At 39.0% G+C, this 27,981-nt stretch overlaps 1 protein-coding gene across 2 annotated transcripts; it reads left to right on the top strand.

Moving 5' to 3' along the window:
- On the top strand, nucleotides 1–27,928 carry gabra2b (gamma-aminobutyric acid type A receptor subunit alpha2b). Of its 2 annotated transcripts, none has more exons than XM_029511848.1 (10): nucleotides 1–368; nucleotides 788–872; nucleotides 2,132–2,247; nucleotides 11,025–11,092; nucleotides 13,331–13,551; nucleotides 14,390–14,472; nucleotides 15,472–15,615; nucleotides 22,404–22,556; nucleotides 23,250–23,452; nucleotides 24,973–27,928. In XM_029511848.1, exons 2-10 carry the CDS (start codon nucleotides 802–804, stop codon nucleotides 25,279–25,281), a joined length of 1,368 nt encoding a protein of 455 aa, XP_029367708.1. In that variant the 5' UTR covers nucleotides 1–368; nucleotides 788–801; the 3' UTR covers nucleotides 25,282–27,928. The 2 variants fall into 2 exon arrangements, with proteins under 2 accessions (XP_029367708.1, XP_029367707.1); XM_029511847.1 differs by having other exon boundaries at nucleotides 1–386.
- The last annotated feature ends 53 nt before the right edge of the window (nucleotides 27,929–27,981 follow it).

Below are 27,981 nucleotides of genomic sequence, written 5' to 3'. Positions count from 1 at the left end.
CTTGCTTATCACGATTCACATCGACCCTGTTTGAGGAGGATGCGATATGAAGCCAGGATCAGCTGCTGCAACTGCTTTTATTCAGTAATTCATTGATTTAGATGATTTTTCGTGTGCATTAAATGTATTAATGGTTTACACCCCCCACCGCCCGCCCGCCTTCCATCAGAGTATTATTTTTAAAGTCCCTGTGCTCCATGTTTTCGGACAGTGTTGAAGCCAGTGCGTTCCGGGCAGGAATATGATTTATTCCTGCTCGCAGCTTTGTTCTCATGACAGACTCTCACTCAGCCGGTCTCACCAGACCAGCAGAGAGCGGTGAATCTCCCGCAACTTTCCCGCATCTTCGACGAATCCAGCTGCAGCAGGTACTTTCTGCGCTCGAGGTGAGTCCGCTCACAACCACGAAAGCAATCTTTGTTTATTTCGACGTGTATTTATTAACTGAGGAGAGGCCGGAGAGCTCATTCTCACCTCCACGTTTCTTCTCTCATGTAAAATCCTTATATTTGCACCAGCGGTGTGTTTTTTGTGGTTTAAAGTGGCCTTAAATCGGTGGACTAAACGGAGGAATATTTTTGGTCACAGTCATTTCCAGTGAGTGGAGGCGTGGGATGTGTTAGTGAATACTAATTACTGTCAGTTGCCCCCCCCAGTCTGTGTTGAAGGGAATCCCCGGGAATAAGTGATGGCTTTAATGACTGCACTGGGCAGATACAAATCCAATAGCATGTCAAACCCCATTAAATGGATCTCCCATTCATTAGAGCTGTGCTGTTGTGTGTAGGTGTTGAAGCAGCCATGTGGAGCAGAGAGAGCGCTTCTCTACTTCTGGTCTGCCTGCTGGCGCTCACAGCCCTTTGGAAAACCAGGTGAGTCCTATTCCTTGGATGGTACAGCTCTACACACTTTTCTTTTGTTTTTTTTAAATCCATCCACTCGTTATCAATAGGCAGCAGGGGAGACAGTTGCTGCCTTCAGCTCCCTCAGTCTGACCATAAAAATAACCTGGAAGGCATGTTGGTAATTATCTGCTGCCTGGTTGAAAATATAGCTCAGCCCAGCAGGCCTGAAATTCACAGCTTTTATAGTTTATGAGGTTATCTGACATAACATATTCCAGAGAAACCCAATACATAAATAAATAATAACTTCTCTATAAAGAATTGTCAATACCATATTCAAATTCAGGAACTTATAGGAAATATATTTCAAAGGGATTTGTGACCAAGTGGCCTTTTCTATATATATACATTTTAAAGCTAAGCCACATAAACAGGGCACATCTCACATTGTCACCCCAGGTATTAAAGTGTCTTCTGACATAAAACTGATTCAGGTGCTGACAGAAGAGACCAGTTGTGAAAACAAAGACAACCAGAATTGAGAACAAGCTCTCATGAAGCTCCTTTATAGTCCCACCAATGTTATTGCTGCCTGACTACAGAGGGAGAACCTCAAAAAGTAGCGAGTTAGATAACCTTAGGAGGCTGATGTTAACACAAAACTATGAAAATTAGATCAATTGAAGTAAATAAATGCACACAGTTAGTCTTTCCTCCTCCAACGTTTACTGCTAATTATCTCATGAATGTGTTTTCTGTTGAAATGTCAAACAGCCATGTGAGGCTATACTGGAGAACACATTACACTTTTGCTAATGGTAGTTTGATGAGTGTGTAGATGTGAAAATGCATTAATATTATATACATTCCATTTTCTTGCGATAAGTAAAATATGAACATAACCTGAGGCTGCTACACCAGAGTTGGTGATGCTGGTAATTATGCCGAGCTTTAATGTAGCACCTTATCTGGATATTTACCACGAATCTCAGGCTCTGATTCAATGAACACATTCGGTTGTGTTTTGGCTCTAAGATCAGATGGCTCACAAATGTTCTGCCTTGAACTGGGTCATCCATGTGGATGAGAAACAATGTGCATGTGTGTGTCTGTGTGGGCACGTATGAGGTCTCTGCCAGATAATGGCAACCCCCTTTTCCTTCCATATATCAGCCCTGTGAGGAAAAGAGAGTTATGAGTCTAAAAAACATAAAATTTTAATCAGAGTTCTGTTTGTTGAAGTGTCCATTAGCCGCTCATGTTGTTGCTGTGTGTTTGTTGACTAGATCAGTAAATGCTGACGCCACATCTGATGCCTTTAAAACAAACATCACCCTGTTCACGCGGATCCTGGACAGATTGTTGGACGGATATGACAACCGTCTACGGCCTGGTCTGGGGGGTAAGGAAATTATTTACTCTGACTGGATAAAGGAATTAATCACCGAATCTTCATAAAATTTATCCAATCTCAATTTTTTTTTTTTTTGTTTGAGACATCAGGTTTCTGCCTCTTTAAACGGATGATGGCTCATTTGGAGAGAGAACATTTCATTTAGCATCAGCTTTTGGAGTGCTGATAACCTTTGGCAGCAATCCCCCCAAGAATAAGCTGACAAACACACTGTGCACAAAACATTTAGGTTATATAACACCCACTTCACTTCCTGGAAAGTAACAGTCGACAAACTGGCCACACTTAATCCCAAGGAGGGCTATAGCTGCTTGTAAAATATCAAGTGAATCTGTCCAATATATAAGAAAAATCAGTGGAAGAAACAGGAATAAGAAACAGCAGCAAATTTGACATATGATGTTTGTTCCATAGTTGTTTATATGCAGGGACATGTTTGAACTCATTCCACTGAATAGACTGCTTATATTTGAAGAATTCAGGTGCAGGTTTTAAGCACAATGGCTCATGTTTATTCAAACAAAACCTGCTCAGCCATTACTAAGGTCTAAACACAAGCTGGAATGAAATATCCTGAAAGTTTCTGTTTGTACTCTGCATGACATTTCCTCTCCAATGTTGTTGTTTTTGTTGTTGTTGTTGTTAATATACACTTTTGTAGTATTTGTAAAAATGTTGTAGCGACACTATAGAAGTTGTGTGTTGCGCTTTTTGTCATCTTTAGTAGGCGCAGTGCTTCTCTCTCCATCTTCTCCTCTCCTATCATTTGCCATGTTTGGTGTCTTCTTTCCAGCTGGCCCCTCAACCCAAAGCTGAGCCCCTCCCTCAGGATTTGGTGCCATTTGAAATTCAAATTCCTGGGGCCATCAGCCCAGCCCAGGAGCTGCCATATGGGGAACAGACCTCCTTTAGCTAGGCAATGCCAAGCCTGTACAACTGCACCTACAGTAATAGACCTGCTAGTTTATTTTCTATGTAGGAAAGGCCCAATCCGACAGTGTAGCCCCAGGACACTTCTTATTTCAACCGCTTATACGTTTCTGGGTCGTGGGGGGTGCTGGAGCCAATCCCAGTTCACACTGGGCAAGGGGTGGGGTCACCCTGGACAGGTCAGCGGTCCATCACAGGGCCGACACACAGAGACAGACAGAGACCAACAACCACGCACACTCACACTCAGACCTACAGACAGTTTAGAGTCACCAGTTAACCCAAACATGATGTCTTTGGACGGTGGGAGGAAACCCACGCAGGCATGGGGAGAAGATGTAAACTCTGCACAGAAAGGCCCCCTTGTTGTGGGGCAACAGTGCTAACCACTATGCCGCCGTGCTGTTTTTTATGGCTTGTTTCCATCAAATTATATTTGATGCACCAATTTATACTTGATGCATCCCTGGATGATAGAAACATTTACTATCTTATTTTACATTTTTTTATTTAGCCCTGGCACTAACAGGAAATTTTTTAGCCCACTGGGAAATTTATGGGATTTTCTAAAAAACAATAATAATAAAAATTTTGATTTTGACAAAAAAAAAAAAAAAATAACAGCTGACATTCCCTGCCAACAGATAGCTCTGAAGAAGTGACTGTGTTGACGACAGACTCCTGCGTTCTGAAAGAAAACATTTAAATAAAACATTCAAACATACAGACAATGTTTTCATCCAAAGTGTCTTTATATACCACGAGCACATACATTTTTGTCAGATTTGGCCCCAGCGGGAGAGAAACTCCAACTCTCAGAGTGTGGTGACTTACTGTACTCATTTATACACACGGGGCTGCCATCATGGAGCAGAACTGAGCCTAAGATGGGAGTAAAATACATCAGATGGAATTTTCCACATTTTACACACATTAGATCTGTATGTCTCATCTGTGGGAAAAAAACATGTTAACGCATCGCTAAACTCTGGCTTGTAAAACATTTGTACTGGCTGAAAAAGAACATTATCACAGCTGCATGAGTGTGTTCACTCATACATACTATATATTCAGGGACACAGAATCAGGCCCTTTGAAAGCTTTCATGGTTCACGTAGCACATCACAAAAGAGGAGGCTGTATCCCAAGGAAATCCAGTGTATACTGCATGCACTCTCTCTGTATGAATCATTGATTCAATTATTTATTTACAGCATCATTACAAGTTACTGAGTGTATTACATTCAGTTTTCCTACACATATTAAAATTTTTTGCAGCCTGAATTTGTAGCTTTTCCGTTTCTACAGGATCAAAAATGTTATGAATATAACACTACAGCCTGAAGAATAACACCTTTCAGACAGTTTCTTCAAAAAAATCCTGAAAAATGTAGAATTGTTGCAGGTCTGTTGGTAGATTGCATTAGAGTGTACATAAAATGGGACGAGCCTATATAAAGGTTGAACATTAGGTTATTGTTAGGATGTTTTCACTAAACTGTGTCAGAAAAATCTGCACTAGGAGCTTTTTACTCTGTTTTATGGCACTGAACAATAGATGTGAGTTTTATAGGCACTGAAAATCAAATGAGGGAGATAGAAAAGATGAATCTAGGGCAGAGGTTTTCAAGATGAACCCACTTGTCCCCTTGGGGCTGCTGCAGGGTTTCAGGGGAGAAAAAAAACTACTGTAATTCAACAATGAATGAATTACTGTGTGTGTTTATGCTGCACATTTCTTTTGGATGTATTTATAGCACATTCAATAAAACCACATCCATCGGATTGCTAAATGGGCTTATTGCTTTCAGACGCAAAAAGCAGCTATCTTGTATATCTAATACAAAACGTATAATATAACTACTGTGGATTAAACTGTAATCTTAACTGCTTTAATCCTGCATTTATTTTTCATACTTGCCATGTGTTTGGGTGTTGAAGCAATACCACACACTTTTAAAATGCAGAAATTGGTGTGTATTGCACTCACTGAAATCAAGCCAGGCTGCAGAGTGAATGTAGAAAGCACAGTTTCTCCCACATCATCATTAGTGTGACTGCGAGGCAGCTCACTTCTGTTCATATTCACACTTCTGCTGCTAATTTGTTTTTTGACGCAAACAATTTGTCATCTCACTATAAATTCATGCTCAGATCTATACATTATGTTCCAGCTTTAAAGCTGCACCAAGAAATATTTTCTAGGGTTGAGCCGGATACTGGGCTGAAACCAGTATCCAATATGGATATAGTAATTTCGACGAGTAAGATTACCAAACGAGTAACACCAGTCAATATCTGTGATAGGACAGAGCGCAACGCGTCATACTGCGAAAGCCACGCCCACCGGAGGGGAAAACAGTCGGCGGCACAATTTAAAAAACACTGTCTGGTAGTTAGCTTAAAACATTATTTCAACAATGAGTATTTCAACACGCTAGCTGTACCGGAGAAAAAAAACGGTACAGTGAAAAACTCACATCTGTGGGTGTTTCTCATTGTCCAGTCTGTTTGCCTTCATTTTCATGGAGAAATGATTCCACTGAATGGCCGGAGGTGACACACATCATATTTCCAACTACCTGATGGAGTCCGCCGGTAAGATCAGCATTTAACCTGATAGAGATAAAAAGTGAGGCTACATCAGCATTTAACCCGATAGAGATAAAAAGTGAGGCTACATCAGCATTTTAGAATAGCTTTTTATACCCCAAACGTTTCAAATCGTATGTGGTAAAGATTTAATTCTTTTCTCAATCTCACTGTTTCTTCACCAGGTCAGGTTTTTTCCGGTCAGCTCGCTCCTCTTGCTGTAGTGCAGTATAAATTAAGCTGTAAATAAAAATAAATCGAGGGCTGTAAGTGCTGTTCTTACTGATTAAAATGTGCTGTGGATTTGTCATAAGCACCAAAAAGAGATTTCATTCATCATTCATTCATCATTAATGATAACAGGAAACCTAAACACAATTAGTAAACATTCATGAACGCATCTGTTTTCCACAGTTTAAAGAACCGGTCAAAATTTGTGTTGAGGCATAACAACTCTCTATAAAGCTGCATAAGTCTGTGTTTTCAGATAGTAAGGGATTCTATTGCCTTTAAAGAGCCATTCGTAAATTTTGCAGTTGCTTCATAGCCAATGCAGGCATCTGAGGTTATTGTAATTATGTAATGTTTTGCTGCACACCCCTGCTCTGGCTAAAAAAGACATACTTCCCTTGTAAAAATGGATATTGTTGAACATTTGTTGTGTAATTTGCGCTCTGTGTGACATTCTGGTATTTTCTGCATGGCACAGTGAATACTGCTACAGCGTACTGCTGATATTAATAATGAAATAAAACGCTTGTTCATGCTTACAAAGCTTATTTTGCAAACTCCACAAAAATACAACCCTTCACTTACAGCACAAGACATCAGATGTGAAAGATATTTAATCAAAGAGCTGAGCTATGAAAACATGGTTTGATTAAAAAAAAAAAAAAAAAAAAAAGAAGTACAATCAGGCTTGGAGAAGAAAGATCTAATCTCTTTGAACTGCTGCCACTCACTCCCACTAACTCATCCCATACTCCAACATTGGGGTTTACAAATGTTTTTTATCTCCCTCCAAACTGGCAAGAGTTAAGTTGACATTTGTGTAGTTGCACAGTGGGGGGCACAGTCCCCGGACATAGGCAGGTTGTGCCTGACCAATTGAATACGGTTCATCTGTACAGCTGGCCCATCTTTACAACATGATTCAGATGATATGAAAAGCACATTTACGACTGCTCTTGCTGAATGAATGAGCTTCAGGTATTGTCCTTGTTCCTATAAATAAGTGTCTTACATTCTCAATTAAATCCACTCTGGATATTTTCAAACAGTGAGCATATATTTTCCCTGAGGGTTGTGCTTTTCTAAGTTTTGAGGGTACATTGTGAGGGCAAAAAATTTATTCAATTGTGTTTGGTTCTGCATGTGAATTTGCTTCACTCTTGCAATCCAAACAGGACTGGTGCTGCTGTTACTTGGTGTTAGAGCTAATTTCCTCAGGCTTCGGATGTTTTTTCTGCTATCTTCTGGTGGTTTTGATACAGGTCACTGAATTTGCTGTTGAGGTGTGACAGAAATGTCGACACATTGTTGACACAGATTGTTGTTGGTCTGAGTTTGTCGTTTGTCCTGAGTTGGGTATTTCACATGCCAAATGACAACAAGATATATGTGTCTGTGTGTGTTTTTCTGTGTGTATGAGCATGTTTGTGAGTGTGTGTTTTCTGAAATAATTTTTTTTTTAACTCTTCACAACATCCATTCTTTCATATTATCACTTATCTGTTTCGAGGTCACGGTGGTGGTGGAGCCAATCCGAGCTCACTCTGGGTGAGGGTGGGGTCACCCTGGACAGGTCACCAGTTCATCACAGGGCCAACACACATAGACAGACAGAGACCAACAAACAGTCACACTCACACTCAGACCTACAGACAGTTTAGAGTCACCAGTTAACCCAAACATGATGTCTTTGGATGGTGGAAGGAAACCGGAGTACCTGCAGGAAACCCACACAGACACGGGGAGAACAACACAATTTAACAACATATCTGATGTAATGTGACATTGAAAAAAAAAACAAAAAACTGGAAAAACCAGAACAACAGTAGTTCTCTTCGTTAACATTTAATGTCATTCAGCACTGCTAGTAGCTGAAAAATCTATAGACATAATTTTACTGTGTATAGGGGACTATTTAACATAATGTATCAGACAGGGCAGATGTCAAAGTGCACTTTTTTAAAAATCTCTTCTTACAATACCTGATGGTACTCAGTGGCTTCTCAGCTGCCTCCAATACAGTGAACCACTGCTACCTGCTCTCTCTGTCCTCTGAAAGGGGCATCTTGAAAAAGATAAAGACCCCTAATTTCTCAGTTTTATTCCTGTCTTACTGGGTGCTTCTTTTCTGGCTCATAGCAAGGGCCAATTTCCTTAGCTGCTCCCCTTCCCACTGAAGAGCCCAAAGGCTCTGTAATGGGACCACTCCTGTTTGCATTATCCATCTCCTCCTGGAGTCCAGTGGTTCACTTACTGCTGCACTAACAACATCCACTTAGACTTGTCAGTAACGCCAACTGACCCCGCTGCTTCTTTAAAGATGTCAGCCCATCTCTCTGACGTATCTGGATGGGTGAGGGAACATTCACCTCACCACCTGGCTGTCATGTTTGGGAACCAATTATTCTTCTCTATTCATGGTACATCTATACAACTCCCAGAAAACCAGGTCTTACTGCCTCAGTCCATCACCCGGTTCCAAGTCCAGTCTCTCACATCCACTTTTGTGATATTCATGTGGCAGGTCTTTGTCTCAGTGAAACCCTTAATGATGGTCCAGAATAGATGAGCTTGTCTGCTCTTCAATCAGTCAAATGGAGCATGCCACTCTACTACTCATGGACTTTAACCAGCTACCTATGACCCCCCAAATCAAATTAAAGTCCCATTGCTGCTTTAAGAGACTTCTTGGTCAGCATAATTGACTTGAACTCAGTCAATCGTCCTGATGCTCTCTCTAAACCACTGTGACCACTCCAATGAATGTCATCTGGCAGCACCATCTCTCATTGGTGGTTCACGAAAGGACAAACTAGCTGCTGTCAGAGCAGGGGTGATCCTCTCTATTTTCAAGAAACTCCTCTGAGAGCACTGCCTCGATGAAAGACATATATGGCTGGCACTTACTATGCAGAATCTCTTCACTTATTTATCTGATTTCCTTAAGATGCCCAGTTTGTAAAGGGAAGTTACACAGTTTTGATTAAATACACCACATTGTTTCTTTCTACACCAAGAAGCTGTGCAGCATGACAGTGTTTAGTGCATGACATGGATTTTACTGAGTCGTCGTTTCATGTTTGCCTCAATACAAAACCTTTCTCTTTAAACCAGTCAAAATCTGATTATTTTAAATCAGTCTGGTCCACATAAAAGAGCCTGTTTTGCATACATAAATGTACCCTTCTATATGTCTTGCTAAATGGATTGCACCTATTACCCAGCAACCTGTCACTTGCTCTTGATTTACATCACCTCATAAATAAGAAAGCATTTCCATAATATGTCTTGTTAGGGGGATGTGGTTGGCGGCCCTGCCATGCATGAGAGTACTTCACTTAGGAGTAATGATCTCTCTAGATTGTATGTGAGATGCTGTTTGCTGTGTATAACAGGGTGTAAAGTAAAACGTGAAAGCTTTTTGAATTGGCCGACCATGACAGTTTGAGCTTCAGTAATTATTGAAAGAGACAGAGAAAGCAAATGGACCTGATGCAGCAGAGCTGACGTGGTTGCACATTGTCACTTGAATAGGAATCATATGAGGCTTTGCTCGTCCAATCTGTCACATCAGTGTGAACATTTAGGACAAATTTTATGCGCTTAAAATCTGAGCTCACATGTCACTGTGGCTCACTACATTTTATCTTACAAGAACTGCCCATAATCTGGTTTGCACAGAGAGGAATAGTTGAGCCAAGTTTGCAAATGCGATGGTTTATGATCCTAAACAGTTAAAACTGATCTTTGCCATGTATTATTGGAAGGTATGTAACTCTGCTTACACCCAGAACATTAGGTACTGCTTTCTACTTGATATTTAAATTTACAATCCTGATGACTTCAGTCTGAATTGATTTGATGACACCTGCAATATGGTTTCATGCTAAACTCACCAGCAGGACACACTTAAGTTAGTGAGATGCTGTTGTTGAGCCTGCTGCACTAACTACAGCTGCCCCTTCTTCCTCCGTTACTCCCAGCAATATTTTGAAACTAATCCTCTGTCAAAAAGTGCTGAAAATAAAGGTGTCATATTTTGCAGACCCATTTCTTGATGTTGTCAGCGCTACTTTGTTTCCTATGAATCCAGAAAAAAGCCCCCCTGTGCTGACTGCTTTAATGTGACGCAGCAACAGTGTTAAAGCCTCAGTTTGCATTAAACGCAACTAAGCACAATCCTAACGTGGTTGTGGGAAAGTGTAGTGTCCAGAGCAGTGAGGGGTGACTTGAACCATTTAAAAGTGAATGGCAGTGTCCACAGCTATCAATATAAAACTACCTTATAGGGAAATAAATGGCAAATATTAGTGTTTGAAATGCTGGCAAAAATATGATCATATTATCGTTCAAACAAGGCGATAATTTACTGAAAATACCAAGCACTGTAATATTATTTTGTAAGGTGATTAATAGGGGCGTGCCAAAAAATCGTATCGAAATTTAAAATGTCCCAGGATCGATAAAAAAAAAATAAAATAAAATAAATAAAAAATCTGCAGGCTCTCTGCCTCCATTTTGTATTTTTCAAAAAAAAAAAAAAGGAGAAAAAACCAGGTTCCGGTCTCTCTGCAGGGGTCCAGTCTCTGTCTCTGGAGGCATCTAGGGGGGGTGCAATCTCTGGAGGTGGGATCCGGTGTCTCATCTAGTTTGGTCTGATCTGGTCTAGTCTCTACTCTCTGCAGGGGTCTGGTCTGGTTATTTATTTATTTATTTATTTATTTATTTATTTATTTATTAATTAATAAAATTGTTTTGAATGAAATCAAAGCCCCAAAAATCGTGAGATAGTAATTAGTGATTACTAGTGATTAAAACCAATTTCCATTGATTTGTTTCAAAAATGAAAGGACAAAATATTCTGCTTTTCTGAAACAAATCATCAGATAAATTCCGTTGTGGAGAACTAAGTGAAAAATGCCACATGCCTCATGCCACTACCTTTAAACTTTAAATATGCAGCATCTGATTGTTTATTTTCTTGATGCCTCTAAGTGTTTTTTCTTTTCCAGACAGGGTAACTGAGGTGAAGACAAACATCTATGTCACCAGCTTTGGACCTGTTTCAGACACAGACATGGTGAGACCAGCTGTCGGACTCATTGTGTTTAATTATTCATCCATCATCTTGTTGTATAAACATAAAGAGAATAACACCAGCTCAGAAGACGGCTTTTTCCTCCCTGTTCATACCCAAAGGAAGAAAAGACACTTATTTCACTTTATTTCTACTTTCATTATTGTTTTCCCTCCTTTCATAATGTCATCCTTTTGCTTTATTTGTCTCCACACCCACATCCACACAAGCACAAACCACAATGCTGAAGTGGGACCAGTTTCCTTCATGACACGCACCATGTCTATTCAGCTGGCAATTTTCATCTTATAAATTATTGAAAGTCGTCTTGTTATTCAAGTCACTGCTTTGTTTATCCTGGGCTTTCCCATTTATCATTCTGAAACATGCACCCACCTTCACATCATATCATTTATGTCCCTGCTATTGTTGCAGAGCCATTTTCCAAGTGATTGATCTATTGGTTTAATAGTTACGGTGTTCCAGTTCAATGCAGTGGTCTCTAAAGATATGGAAAGTCTGAGGCGCTCAGGTGATCATAAAACACCATTGATGCAGAAACAGAATTGTAAATCTTCAAGACAAAGAAATTATCTGATGAAGACCAGCAGAACAGTCTGATGTCTCTTTTTCAAAATACCATACAAACCAACAGATGGATGAACAGACAAACAGCTGACAGCAAAACGTCCTGTCCCTCACTAACCCTGGCAGAGGTCATTTCTGAGTTACATTACAGCCACTGGAGCCTGCAGCCCATAAATATCTCTGACCAGTGGAGAGTAGTGAGGTGTAATCATTTCATTGAATGATCAGGTTGGAAATCCTATAAATGATATATTCATTAATAAAATTAACATATAGTACTGCAGAAAAGGGAACAAGATTTATTGAGTTCTGCTCCTGCACACACAGATGTCTCGTAAAAATGAGCCTCCTTTAATCTCATTGATTTATTCCCGTACTTTAGAACAATTCAGCTGTTTTGCTGAGGTGGTTGCATTCCAGGATTTATAAGATTTATTAAAATTCTGCCGGCAGTCAGAACTAGTAGATGAAAGAAAAACTATTAGAGAAAAAGGAAAGAAAAAAGAAATAATACTGGATTCACTGGTTTCACCAGCTTTAGTAAAACAAAGAGCTTAAAGGTATTTTGGAATTCAAACTCCTGTATAAATTGGGTTCTATTTTTACATTTAGATTCTCTGTCTTAACATTGTAGAGGAATTAAGTGATGGGGTGAGAATCAGAAACAGATCAAATGTCTTACATAGTGATATTTAAGTGATTTGACTAGTTATTTCTTTCTTGTACGGTCAGTGAAAAGGTCTGTGATGGTCCTCAGTCCACTTGTGGAAGATACAAATGTTTAGGAACAACCCACTATTAAGCCTTCTCTTTTCTCTTCATATTTAAGACAGAAGAGTGAGAGCTTTGTTGGGCTCAAACTACACAAACTAAACCTAAACCACCTGTAAAGGAAATAATAATAACTTTAAAATGATTTGTATTATTACAGTCAGATTTCCAAATTCACCTTTTTGTTTTCATCCTTTGTTAACAGTTGGCTTGTAGAGAATATCTTGGAAGGTTAAATATTATCATGACAAATATCAAAGAAAAATATGAAAGCAAGCCACAGCTGTCCTGTAACTGTAAGGGCTGATACATCATCAGAGAATTTCAACAATCTTGGTTTCAGTGTCCTGAGATCAAAGTGTCAGAGTCTTCTCAACTGCGTCAAGAGAAAAAAAAAAAAAAAAAATCTCTGGAGGAATTGAATTTATCTCTCCCTCTCACTTGCTGAGTGTGACTCACACAAGCACACGCGCGCTCTCACGTACACACATATCACAGTGCACTGCTTTCTGCCCTAAATCCTTTCTTGTGTGGTTTCTTTTGACAGCAGAGGATTGTAGGTCAAGGGGTTGTCTTGGCCTCAGAGCCAGTTTAGGAGAACACCGGCTCAGAGAGCTGTGTAGAGCATGGAGAGCACATGGTCTCACCTTGATGGAGCTTGGACAAATAGAGAAAGCACAATGGCCAAGCTTTAAAGTGGCAGGTGAAGTCAGTCATGAAGAACTGCTGCTTGTAAGCGCCCACATATTACGGTGTGGAGTATGGTGTCCGTTTTATTTTCCACCTTTTGAAAAAGGATGCGATTCATATTCACACATGTGGAAGCAGAAATATGAAAATGGATACGAAAATAAGTAATACATTTATCTCCTCTGCCCATAGGAGTACACCATAGATGTTTTTTTTCGGCAAAGCTGGAAGGATGAAAGGTTGAAATTTCACGGGCCGATGAATATTTTGCCCCTCAACAACCTGATGGCGAGTAAGATCTGGACTCCAGACACCTTCTTCCACAATGGAAAAAAGTCTGTGGCTCATAACATGACCATGCCCAATAAACTGCTCAGGATCCAAGATGACGGGACTCTGCTGTACACCATGAGGTAATTCAGGCAGAAGTGTGGCCCCCGAGGAGAAAGCTGTAATAACATTTGTGCTTAATCACTTGATCACTTCGATGAATGTCTGTATGCTAAATATGATGCTCCAGCCACCAGATGAACACATTTATAAATACCATAAATTTGTGTTTTCACAATTTTTTATGGATTCAATAGATAAAAAAAAAAAAAAAAACATTCGTTCATTACTGACATTATTTTTAACTGGGACCAGGCTCTGTTGTCTTTCTTTGTGCTAGACTAAGCTAGCTGACTGTTAGCGTACAGATGTTAGAGAGGTCTCAACTCACAATCAATCCATTACGTGTATTTCCCAAATGTCAGCGTATTCCTTTAAAAATGAATTTATTAAATAATGTTGCCGCCTAGCAGAAATATGTGCTCTATAGAGAATCCTTTTGTTTGTTCAAATGTATTCTCCCCCCCCCCTCCCTTTTTTTTGCAACATCTGTTGACATTTCAAGAAAATCCATTTGACAGAAAAAATATTCAGAGATGTTTTTGCCGTGGTTAAATTATGCTTGAGATACTACATACAATGCAGTTTCTTATCACATAGCTGACCTGCAATTTCACCACAGTCGCACAGTAGTCTTGATTTGTGCTGGTCTCTGCAGTACCTTGTTTACTTTGCTCTGCTGATTACAGTTAGGATGAATTATTTTTGTCTCAAGGCATTACAGATGAGAAGCATCTTGAATAGTGCATGAGCCTTGTGAGGTTTTTTTTTTTTTCTCTTCTTCCACACCATGCCTAATCTGTGCTGTTTAATTTTCTTGCCTTTGCAAAGTCTCCTTAATTTTCTGTGAATTGGATGCAGGTTAACTGTGCATGCAGAGTGCCCAATGCATCTGGAGGATTTCCCCATGGACTTTCATTCCTGTCCACTAAAATTTGGCAGCTGTGAGTAACACTAATGATGATGATAGCTCCTGAGGGAATTTTAAGTAAAATGCTATTTTATTTTTTATTTTTTCTGCTTCTTCTCACTGGTTCTTTGGCAGGAAAGCAACCTAAGAACTCAGTGAAGCTAGAATGCATGGCTCGGTTTTTCTGGCAGTGGCCCTACAAGTTTTAACAAAATATGCATCAGCATTGAATAAATAACGTATGGCTGACTCTGAAATGTCACTGGGCGCTAAAAAACTAATTAAATTCATCCATATTTGGCATCAATATTTTTTATTTTTTGAACGTGAATCTGTTTTGATGACAATTGTACTGCCATGGCTTCTTTACATTTGGATGAGGATTTCTTTCTTTCTTTCTTTCTTTTGCTCAAAGCTGCTTTTAGGCTTTGTTTAAAAATAACATATCAATAAATATCACAGCATCAGTTGGGAAGTCAGTCATGTTGGGTCATGTCTGAAATGCCTTGACTTTTCATATACAGTATAGGTCCCATTTACTTTCATTCAATTATGTGATGACCTACAATATTTACATTAATCAGTCTTATCTACCCTGCTCATGCAATCAACCAATCTGTAGCATCACGTGATTGGCAGCAATTTCAATGACTGGATATTCATTCCTTCATTCATCTTCTACTGCTTATCTGTTATCCAGGAGGCATGACTGAATATAAAGACGGAAAACAGAAGAAAACTATTTTCTGTCTCATTAGACATTCTTAAGTTGGTGGACAAGCTTTTAAAATTCATATTCAGCCTATGCTCTGAACAATTGGAAAGAGCAAATGTCAGTATGCATCAATTGCATGTTGGCGTTCCACATCTTCAAACACTGAGATTTTTTTTTCTCTCTCTCTCTTTTTTCTGTAAACCCAGTGTCAAACACAGTGTAGTGGGGACTTTTCATTTGTGTCACAGAAATAATCTCTCTAAATAATCATCAATAGATTTTTCCCTTAAGGGTTTATCCTCCTCTCTTTTTTTTTAGACGCCTACACCATCTCAGAGGTGACTTATGCTTGGACTCGAAATGCCTCAGACTCAGTGGTAGTGGAAGGAGAAAGCTCCAGACTGAACCAGTACGACCTGCTGGGACAAACAGTCGGACAAGAAACTATCAAGTCGAGCACAGGTGAGGTTTACTAGATTTACTAGAAGTCTAGAGAGAATGAAAAAAAAGCATCTAAAATATCTTTTATCATCTCAGTTTCAAACTGTTTCAGTTTAAAAACCAAACTGTGAAGATTCTGTGCTTGCTTGGGTGGATGTTGAACTTGCCTGCCGCCTACATGTTGAAAGAGGCGGATGTAGCTGGACAGTTCAATAAGTTTTGTCTTTTTTATTACTCACTTTATTTGGCTTGAAAAATGCAGAAATGTTGGGTCTGGCTTCTTCAGGCTGACAAAGATTCAACAAAACAGGGATTTGGCATTCATGCATCTTAAATTTCTTTACATTTCCTGCTTTGTTCTGTATTTTATGAATCTGCATTGAGCATGGTCTGGAGAACCAAACAGCATGGCAGGTGAGCTGCAGCTGCATTCAAAAGCAGTGCACTTTCTTTGGGTGTGCTTCAAACGGATGTCAATAAAAATGAGAGATGCTGATGCAGAACTAAACATACGGCAGCACATCTGTCTGTTGTGGCTAAGAAACTAACAGAGCTCCAGGAGAAAAGACCGGTTGCTGTGCTCTTCTGTTGGTGCCCGAAGACACACAGGAGTGTCTCACAAAAGTGCAGTGACGCATGAAATGACAAAGGAAATCTATGTTTTCAGCCCACAAAGTGAATGACTTGGTGCATTGAAAATGGGGCATTTCATTGGAATTGACCTGCAGGAGACATTAGCAAGGGAATCCAACAGTGACAAGCTCATTAGTAGGTTGGATAATTAACTTTGATTATGTCTAGAGTTTAAAAACATGGACTTGAAGTAAAAACCAGGACATAAAACTTCAAAAACATTTATGGAAAATTCACTTAAAAATGTTCTGAAGGCAGATTTGTATATATATAATTTTTTTTTTTATTTCATTGTTTTCTTGAATCAAGCAGATATTAGCTGTGGCTTAATTCACGAGCTGCATCGTTACAGATAATGAATATCACGGCAGCAACATAGTTTGATGATTACACTTTCAAATGTAGTACGCCGTTGAACAGTTAACTTTTTTTTTTTTTTATCATGCTGCAACAGGTTGGCAGCATGATGACAGGATCAGCACAGCTGGATTGGCAAAGAGGAAATCCTGTCTAGACCAGACCATCTCAATTTGGTTTGGCTCTCACAGGCCAAAACAAAAAAAAAAAAAAAAGCCACCAAGGCCACAAAAACTACTTCCACTCACAAAGCAACTGTCCAGTAAAGGCTCGGCAATGGTAACTAGGTGGAGCTTGTGTCTGAGGTGCTGGTTTGTACAAGAGAACTAATGAATAACATGCAGCCAAAACTAACAGCTGACACTTTTAAGGTAAGGTCATCTTCATGAAATGAGAGTAGGACAGTTGGTATGCGAGCAGCAGCTCTCAAACTCCATTTTCCTCCATTGTTCACCAAGAATAACCAAGAGTAAAAATAAAAGTATGCTATTATGGTAGGCATCAACGGAAAGCTGACAGGAATAGCAACAGTAACCAAGTTGACTGTATTCTAACTCAAGTTAGTCAAGTGAGGTCTAAAAATAGATGCAACACTTTTCATGCCATTCACTAACATGGATGCCAAAAATAGAGCCAGATTTTCACTTTGTCTATACAACATTAGAATATAGCCAGGGGAAAGAGGAAAGAAGACAAGCTCGAAAACTGGTACTAAGTTGTGATAATTACAGTAAGTGGGCTTTGAGTCTGGATTTCAAAACTGAGACACTGTGAAGCCAGTAGGCCTCCTCCAGATTAGAGAGATCAGAGATGGCTGCCAGCTGTTTCTTAACCATGTTGGGAGTGACAAGGAATCTGACACATGCTGACTGGAGATTATATGAAGACAAGACTGAACCCAGTGATGGTGGCATGTAATGTCTTATAAGTCTAAAATAATGAGTGCATAAATGTACAGGCAGCCACTGGAGAGTGAAGCCAAACTGCAAAGCAATGTGGTTTGTGTCATTTGGTGTGGAGCATTGTGTACGTTTTGAAGGAGAAATTGTTCTGTCTGGGGTTTATTATTGAAATGACTAGAACACAAGTCTGGATCAAAGACGTGAACATTGACACCAGTCTTTTCAGATGATGAGAGGATTTGATATGCAAGATCTTTCCTTTTTCATCCATGTTGTCAATTGTTCATTTCTTCATCACATACCCAAATAAAATGGAAACACAAAATTGTCTCTGCAATATGGTTCTCCTCTCAAAAAGGCTACCTGCCGGGGCAACACAGTGTAACAGAATGAAATACATAGCACCGTGATAAATAACACGCAGGGACCATTGCAAATAATCCCCCAGTGGTTATTAACTTCAAAATAAATGCCCTCCAGGGTGCGTACAAACAGAGCAGAACTAAAGCAGGTGGAGGCTGGGTGGAGTGGAGCAGCAGTAACACAGGCAAACACGTCAGTGCAGAGTGAATGTGAACCAACAAGGTGGTCTTTAAATAGGCCGCCAGATCAGTGCAGTGAGATGTGATGGCTGAGGATACGGTTGGGTAACTGTAACAGCAGAGGGGGACATTGCTGTGCTGTCGTTAATGGCCTTGAAACATAAAAAAATATGTTTTCTTATTATTCTGTGATAATAATAATATGAACGGACGGCGAAACAATAACTGAAACCCCAGAGTGTCTCAACATACACCTGACTGATGAGGCAAATTTCAAAAGACACACAATTTTAGCATGGAGCATGTTGTCATGGTAACAATGCATGTTGCCATGGCTACATAAGGATAAACTAATCTTAAAGTACTTATATTGCACTTTTCAAAACAGAAGTCACAAAAGCTTTAACAAGCGAGAGCTGTAAAAGGACATATGAGAGACACAGAGGCATCGTAAGTGAATCAAAGCAGCATTTCCCAATCTGGTAATTGGTAGTCTTTGAACATGCCCAGATGCTCAGGTTTGTTACTTTTCTTTTTTTTTTTCTTTTTTTTTTTCAAATGAAATTGGCACAGAAGTTTGCAGTTTGAAGTCCCTTCAGTCATCTTTGATAGAAACAGCTCAGCCTGGAATGAAGCATTTTAAAGGCATGCAAGAAAAAAATGTTTTAATTTTAATTTTTTTGATTAATACTTCTTGAAATTGAATTTCTGTGGCGCTCATAGAGACAATGGCTGTGACGGCAGGCTATGTTGAGTGTGTATAGTGAATCAGAGACCTTGGCCTTGGTGTGGGTTGTAGCAAGGATCAAGTAGAAATAATAATAAGTTAATGATAAATAATAACTTCTTTGGTTATTATGATTGGTTGCCATATTCGTGGTGCTAGCTTCTTAATACCCTGAAAATAAGTTTAACAAAACATTAAAGGAAGCAATCCTTCTGCATGATTTCACACAGCCTGCAACAATGCCATTGTTTGTCTTCTTACTTTAAAAAAAGTGTCGTGTTTGATGAGAAATCTGAAAGCATGTACAATTTTCTGTCACTGACCGACAGCAATGATCTAATTTTAGCAATACTACTTTGCTGAGGAAAATGTGATGGAAGAAGCTTTTTGAAATGCAGCTCTTGCAGGATGATGCTGACAGTGATAATATTGGGAGAGATGTGTGGGTGTGCTATAATTACTAGTCTGCTGTTTTTACTTCATTTTGGCTAATAGGTATAGGTATATACTGGAACCATGTTTCACATTTATATTTTCAGGCATTTGGAATTTGCTGTTGAACTTTATATAGACATTTAAGAGGAAAATAAGATATTGCATGCATTGATAATGTTGGTTCACATAAAATGTGAAGAATGCCGAATATGAAACCGTTTGGAAACACTTTGCTGGTGGAGTATTTACCTCAGGGGGAACCACCTCCAGACTTCAACTGTGAAGTCGAGGGAGGAGTGGTTGGTTTGGAGAGCATGGCTGAGGACATAAACGTCTGCCTTATGTCCACCAGCATGTACAATGAGTCCTACTTCCCGCACAAGCTGCTCCTTTTTCATTCCTAGAACGTTTTGTGCTGATGTTTCCTCGTATTTTCGGACAGTAGATGAAAAAATCTTGAATCAAACTCCACATTCAATGACACGTTGTGTTCCTGTAGCATTAATAGGTTTGCAAGAATTTTAACCAGTGATATAAAACTTTATATTATCTCTGTATATAAATGCGTGCTGTGTGAACAAGTGTAGATTGTAACTACAAATTTATGATACAGTTCGAAATTGCATAATCTCGACAGAAAACATGCTTGATAGTGATGTCCCTAAGCCTAGGTATCAATTACCAGCATACAATATATCCCCAGTGACTGCATTGCACTATCAGGGGAATTCCTGCTTCAATTTCATTGAGTAAGAATATCCTTTCATGCACTAAATACTCCTATCTAGGTTAAGTGCTGTATGATTCTGTGGTTGAAGGCAGCATGCCTGCCAGTGACTGCTTCTCTTCGTTTAACTAGTCACTCCACATTATCTGATTGGCTGACTTTAAATTAATCATTCATTACTAGTGTGTCAGTGTTTGGTGTTGCATACTTGCAAACTAGGTCATTTGGCACGACTGATTGTGCTCTCAGGCTTCACAGGAGCAGACATCTTGGAACATACCCACACGCTGTCACAAAAAAAAAAAAACAAAACAAAACACTATTCAGCCATACATTTATGTGACACACAGTTGTGTTTGATGTGTTACCTTAAAACACTTTCAAGATTCAGTGGCTTTGACTCACTTGTCGTTGTTTGCAACTGCATCATAGAGTTATGGCAAACACATTTTTGCACAGCCCTCAGCAGACAAAGCATTTATTCATGTTCTTGGCCAAGTAATAAAAACAAAAATTTGCCCATGTTTTTGCCCTCCACCTACTCCAGAGGAAAACATGTGGCTCTTTAGCTGCTGAATGTTCCACTAAGTCTGCCATGTGTTGCTACGCTAGTAGTGCCCATAAGGTTTACAACGTCATGTGATCAGTGAGAGTGAACTCATTTGTAAAAACTGGGGACAGAAGACTACAACAATAAGTTGAAAGACGCTCAAACAGTCGTTCTCAACTTTGTTTCTGTGAAAAACTCCCCATGAATTATTTTTCTCTCTCTGTATTGTAGTCTGTGGTAAAAACTGTGTGACAAACTGCAGTGGCTACTTTAAATGATAAAGCCCATGCTAATCAAAAAGCACTATGGGCTATGTATTATGGACAATGTAGGATTGAATTTCTACTTCTACACAGAATGACCTCAACGCTTGTTATAACGGATAATTATGTTTTATACTAAAGGGGCATCTTGTCTCTGGGACAGATTCCTCAGACTGACAGGTTACAATCAATGGATTTTAATCCCATGTTTATTACTGAACCGTTTAAATTCAAATGAAGTTTACATTTGTGAAGCTTGTCTCATTGTTGTCTGTGCTCTCTGTTGCACAGTTGACCCCACACAGCGTGTCCTTAGTGAGTGAAGGTTTCCGATGGTTTCAGCAGGAAGTGATTGCCATCTTCATGCTATATTTACTGTCTTCCCTCTCGGTGAAGCGATCACAGGCTTCTCTAGAAAAAATTCAGCCACTCGCACTGGATTCTTTCCTTGTACGTTCTCCTCCTCCACCACAACATGGGCAACGGGGCTGGCATGCAAAAATTAAATTACACAAGATATAGAGCTCCGTAGGGTGCTGAGTGTGTGCGCCATTCCTCTAAATTCTTCTGCCTGAGTTAGTGTGTGTGTGGGTTTTTGTGCATGCATGTGCTTGTGTGTGTGGTGACAGAGAGAGAATCCGTCCTCACATAACGGGTAGAATCACAGGCAATACAACTGAACTGCTTAAAAAAAGAGAGAATAAAAATCTTTTGGGATTAGTCCTTGGAATTGACACCTCCTCCCCCTTACCACTGCTGAAAAGGACTTTCCTCCTGCCAAGTGGCAGTGTGTATCAAGGCCTTCATTTCAGAATCACAGGAAATGAGCTATATTTCTCTGTTCTGTTGCCACGGGTAACACATCTTTTTCTTCACATGTCTAATCTTGGCTTCTCTTCGAGATATCTTCCTTTTGGTCTGCTTGCTACATTGGCACTGCTTCACGGCCTTGTCAGCTATTAGGCTTTGGTCGGTGGCTAGGAAATCATGCTGCCTACTTTAATATGTATGGATGGATTAATATGATAAATATGAAGTGTTAACAGCTTAAGTGCTCTGTCTAAACTATGTCTAAGACTGCAGACAGTTAAAGCTGCATTCATCAAAAAAAAAGAAAAAACTCTGTTGATGTAAATATATGCAGAAATGAAAGTGGTGGGCCACATTAATATATTTATTTGACTATCATTGAGCAGTCTTCTCCTGCAACCCATTCCTGTGCAGTAAGAGTGGTTCAGAGGGATGCAGTATTTTTACTTAAGGAAAAATATCAACTCACCAGTGCTTATGAGTATTATGTGATGTTTGAACAAAAGAGCTATAAGAAATCTCATTAACTGCCTTAAGTGATTTCACCTTTGGTCGTTCACACTGAAGACTACAAGTTTGAAATTGTTTTTAATATATATATATATATATATATATATATACACACATCCACACACACAAGACAGTTGTAGGTTAGGGGCTCCAGAAATACCTCCAGTTCTGCCAGAAAAGACTAGAATAATTTTTCTATGTCATTGGATTTTCAGAGAATTCATCTCAACACTGTGTATAGTATATATCAGTGCATCCATTAAATCCATTAGTTAATCAAAAGGTCTCAAATACCAAATTACAATTGGTAGAAGGAGCAGCTCTCTTTCTGAACTGACCCTAATATTCTACAGGTGAATACACAGTGATGACAGCTCATTTCCACCTGAAGAGGAAGATCGGATACTTTGTCATCCAGACGTACCTTCCATGCATCATGACTGTCATTCTTTCCCAAGTGTCTTTCTGGCTGAATAGAGAATCGGTGCCAGCTCGGACTGTGTTTGGTAAGTGCAGGACTTTTCTTCTCTTGTTGGTTCATTTATTTAATTTCAGGCAATAAACCTCAGTCTTATTGAAATCCCCCAGTTCCCAATGCCCCTAATGTAATTTAAGCCTAGTGTTATAAATGTGTGATCTCAACACACGCGATGAGACATGCAATTCATCCCAGCATCTGTCAGCACTGGGGATGAGAGCAGGGAACAGATGAAATTTGATGACAAATGGTGGGCGCAGGAGAAAACAGGACGAAGAAAAAAAGATGAGAAATTTTTAGAAGCTTCAATGCTTTCTCAGTCCAGTTGGACAGGCTACTGTTGGACCTGTTCATAAGCCAAGTGGAACTAACAGCAGTGACCTGAGAATGGTCAGCTCAAAAAGAAAAATGGGTGCACAAGTCAAGAATAAACTGAAGCTACAAAGTCAGAATGTTGAAGGAAAACTGAAGGTCAGTGGTTCTGAAAATACAGGAGGCTAACACTGCAAAGACACAACATGAGTCATTAACAATTATTCTGAATGGATAAAACAGAAACTATGAGAACTGGTAATGTGAAGAGAAGAGATTATTAATGAATTTTAATATCATTTTGGATATATACATATATATGCACTGTGTATACTGTTTCTAAAGGACATCATCTCAGCCTTTGCTTGAACTTCAAGATAACAATCAAATGAAATTCTGTTTTCTCCAGGTGTAACTACTGTTCTCACAATGACAACACTCAGTATAAGTGCAAGGAACTCCCTTCCCAAGGTTGCTTATGCCACTGCCATGGACTGGTTCATTGCTGTCTGCTACGCCTTCGTCTTCTCTGCTTTGATCGAGTTTGCCACTGTCAATTACTTCACAAAGCGTGGCTGGGCTTGGGATGGAAAGAGTGTCGTGAATGACAAGGTAATGAGGAGAAAAAGATTCTTCGATTGGCTCCATTTTCAAAGAAAATTCATTCACATTGTTCTGAAGAAGGCAATAATTTTACACTGAGGATTTGGCGTTTTAAACATTTTGTTTGGGATAATGGCAACTAAAGCTTGACAAAGGCAAAACACTGTTTTTACAAAACACAAGAACTCGGGTTCAGGTATAACATGAGCTATAACAACAGGACCACTAATTAGTTCTCCAGTATTAGCAGTGTGATAATGTAGCTGTCAGACAAGACTATACTGTATATAGACAGAAGACATAGATTCAGACATATTGTAGAAAGCACACAGATATACACAAGCATCACAGTTCTTATTAAAGAGTTTGTCTTGTCCTTGCGAGTAGCTAGGACCATAAATAAGGGAAACTGGCTACGCACAAGGTATTATTTTTAACAATGGGTTTGGAGTTACAGAGTATTGAAGAAAAAAAGAAAACATTTCATTTTTGATATCAATACACTTCAAGGTCAATTGGACCATTGTATCTCTTTTCTTGTATCATATTTGTTTTAATGATGACTGGCTCCGAAACACTTGTGCATAAAGCAGCAGATTAGATTGAACTCCTTTGTCCCCAAAAAGTTAGAAAATCAGAAAATTGTTGCCTTGCCTTCCTTATTCCAAGTGGGAAGGAGGAGAATCGGGGCAAAAACGAAAAGTAAAAACGCTGGGTGTTCGTAATTTAGCCATTTTGTTTTTTGAAACTCGAAGAAATGTGCTCTGTAGTTGATCCTGAGTGTGAGGCAGATCGCTATAATCCATTCTCCGCTGGGATGGATTATGGGATCATCTTTTAAAAATGGACATCCTGTTATATTGAAGAACACTTGAAATTAGAGATCAAAAAGCTTATAAATGAAAAGAGAAGCAGGGCCATTTTCACACAGGCTTCTATTGTGAATGTGTAGAGATTTCATTATTTGCTTGTTTTATCTGAATGCTTTTACTGTATATATCATGTTAACCTTCACAAAACATTGTATAATATAATACCAACTGACAACGGGACAGAATAAGTGTTCTTGCCAAGGAGAAGATTGTAGGGATATAAATTATTTTTGTGTCGTCTTCAGGTTTTACTAGTTGTTTTGTTAGCCAACTGGAAAGAACTGAGGAAGGCTAAGTAAGAAGTCTAAAATTACTGTCTCCATTTGAAGGGAAGTTTACATTTAACCCCAGCACATCCAATTTATTCTGAAATACACTTACAGTAAGTATATCACACTCTGTGTCCCCAGTTGTATTTCCACCTCATGCTATAGCTTACCATAGGTATCAGTATCTATGTGATTTGTACTGTAAGGGTTTAACATCCTTATATGAGTGACAGACCATCCTTAAGACGCTGTTAGCATACCTGGCCTTTGCTGTTCTTCATTCTGACAGCCCAGCCCACTGCCACAGCAGTCCTTCATTTACATGTGTTTTAAATTCATGGTTAGGTGGTGACAGGTGAGGTTGCTAACGCTTGTGGTCTTTTGACAGAAAAAAGAGAGGGCATCTGTTATCAAGAAGAATAATGCCTACGCTGTAGCAGTGGCCAACTATGCCCCCAACATCACCAAGGACTCCAGCACACTTCCAACCATTGCCAAAGGTGGCACACCAGAGCCCAACAAGGCCAAAGCAGATGGCAAAGCCCAGGAAAGCAAGAAGACATTCAACAGCGTGAGCAAAATTGACAGGATGTCAAGGATTTTATTTCCCGTTCTCTTCGGCACGTTCAATCTTGTGTATTGGGCCACCTACTTAAACAGAGAACCTGTTATAAAGGATATGGTCCCCTCTAATTAGAAACCACTTTTAATGGTTCTGGTCTTGGGACTAAGGCACGAACCGAATACCTCCAGCAACTGTGTACACATACCTTTGCAGAATCAAGTCCTGGATTGCAGTGTGATCCTCTTTCTCTGCCTGTTTTCTACAACGTCTGCAGCACTTTTGAGAAGTCTGGCTTTTGTAAATGTGTATGTATATTTATATTCATGGTTTCACGGTAACATATTGTGATGACTTTGATTACAGTGCATATTTCCCTGAAAGTATGTTTCCAGTTACTGTATGTGGCCACTGTACATAAAAATCAATTGAAACAATAAGACATACATTTTGTCAGGATTACTTCTAAATGTGTTGTTTTGCTGGTAATGCCCCCTCTCTTGATATTACAATATGTATATTTTTCTTTTGCGTGAAAGGAAGTGCTAATATCATATTTCTTTCTGTCTTATTCATCAGAGTGGCTTTTCTCTGTCCAAGCCAATGCAAAAACACACTTGTATAATATTGTTACAATGTAAAAGTAATTTTATCATTCTACTACAGATATGGGGCTGCAATCATACACTGACCTCCAGAGTGACTGAAACACTCCGAGCCAAAAATCTGGGAAAAAACAAAAACTCTCCATCAATATAATTTTGGATAATATATTAATAAATACTATACGAGTTAAAACAAAATGACTAAAATAAACAGAAAGATGCTATTTTGAAGAGTGAAATGCCATTTAGATCAATTATGAATGCTCAGTATATTTACCAAGTGATTTTCAATCATGACATGGAAGAGACTAAATTTTGAAAACCTGGTTTAAACATCTATTATGTCAGGCGTTGCTAGTCAGTTTCTGTTTTCTGAAAGTAATTTAATCTATTGGCTGTGATTTATAATTTAACTGTAATAACTGAATACTATCAACAAGTGTACAACAACTTGTACAATTGTACAAATTATGAAGTTAATTTGCATCACAGCTGTTATTGTCAAGAGAAACCCCATGGACTGAAATCACAATATTGCCTTATAACATTAGTATATTAGCGAGCAAAATGCCCATTTACTGTATCATCTCATTGAAGTTTAGTTTTCTGGTACATCACACATAAATCCATTGATCACTCTCCTTGAAGTTCTGTGACAGTATCCAATAATCCCTGAGAGTAATAATGCCCAGCCCTAGATGCTAATTTAATCTGTCATTTGTTTGCCTGTTTGTCAGAGTTAATTAATTTAACCACTTATGAGATGAGACCAATGAGAGGTGATGAACCATACACATAATTAATATGACACTATAACAGCAAAACAATGAGCTACGGGGGGCTAAAAGACAACATAAGCTGTATCTCAGTGGATCCAGCCTTCAAAGACAACATTAGTTTAAAGCCATTTTGTTGGCTCCTCCATTCCGCCATCATGTGATCCTTTCAAACTAAAACACACAACTTTACGGCATTGATCACAGTTATTGATCACAGAGAGAACAAGGCACGCTCAAATGAAACTGCCATGAAATATAAGTAGCAAATTACTTCTTGAGGCCATCTGTAGACTGTAGCCTTCAAAGGATGTGGCCCCTGAAATGAGACATTGCTGTAGGCTGGCATAGTTTGGGGCAGAAGATATGTTATCGCAGGTGACCTCTTTCACTTAAGCACAGTATTAAGAGGTGACAATAAATCATCACTGCGGTTTAGCAGAAATGCAACAGTACAGGGAATCTGGTGTTGATTATTCAAACAATGTATTAAGTGATAAATGAAAATTGAAAAGAGGGTAAGCATTTTTCTTCACATGCCCACTAATGAGCATTATTCAGTATGTCTTTCAAAGTACGTTTTACATTTGCACTAAATGGTGGAAATCCCATATTTCATGCACTCTTTACTACAGTATGGTTTACATGGACATAAACTCACATTATGTTAGAACTCGTGTAAAATGTGTATATCAGAGCTTTTTAGCGGCTTACCAATAGTGTTACTATCTTTGGAGGGCAGTGTGGATTTGTTAGTGTTTAGTTGTGTGCCATGTCAGTCCTAATCAGCATGTTCACCATTCCAATTTTTGCTCATTATCCATAGTCAGTGTCTGGCTATTTCCAACACATTTCATGCTCCCACCAGCTATTTTCAAGTAATTATAGATATGACTAGGCATTGGATTGTAAATATCAACCTGTTGAGTGCCAGTGTGAACACAAAATCACGTGGGGAGGTTCTTTTAATAATCGCATTTCTCTGCCTGCAAATCTGTTGTGTAATAGGCCTGAAGTGAGAATATACAGTTTGAATTTGGGGGAACATGGATATTTTCTGTCATAAAACTAGCATTAATTTGTAGGTTCATCTCATATTCTTATGCAGATTGATTGCTGCTAAATCTTTCGACTAACTCAAAAGCCATATACAGATTTCATCAGTGAAAAATACCAGGGACAAGTAATGATTGTACTTTCATGGGACACGTAGTAGAAAAATCATCGAGCACTGAGTTGACTTTAGTGAAATATTTTGTAGTTGGTTAAATATCCCTTGAAACATATTAAGAAAAGGGAAAAAGTGTTGTGAAATCCGTTTTGAAGATATGGTTGATATGCAGCCCCTTATCAGTACCCATTTACAGAACTTGTGACTTTTTCCATGAAATAAAAGGTTGTTTTTTTTTTTCACGTACATATTTCCTGTTAATTTGAACTTCATTTGTTTGTTG

This window comes from Echeneis naucrates, chromosome 10 (assembly GCF_900963305.1).
Source record: "Echeneis naucrates chromosome 10, fEcheNa1.1, whole genome shotgun sequence".
NCBI classification, from domain to species: Eukaryota; Metazoa; Chordata; class Actinopteri; order Carangiformes; family Echeneidae; genus Echeneis; species Echeneis naucrates.
The sequence above is the reverse complement of the archived record's forward strand: the minus strand, read 5'-3'. Positions and strand labels throughout refer to the sequence as shown.

Excerpts from the sequence above, each read along its gene's own strand:
- gabra2b (XM_029511848.1), top strand. The coding sequence starts at position 802 with ATGTGGAGCAGAGAGAGCGCTTCTCTACTTCTGGTCTGCCTGCTGGCG. Across the intron at positions 14,473-15,471 it reads TCCACTAAAATTTGGCAGCT|ACGCCTACACCATCTCAGAG; the intron begins GTGAGTAACACT and ends CTTTTTTTTTAG. Across the intron at positions 23,453-24,972 it reads AGAGTGTCGTGAATGACAAG|AAAAAAGAGAGGGCATCTGT; the intron begins GTAATGAGGAGA and ends GTCTTTTGACAG.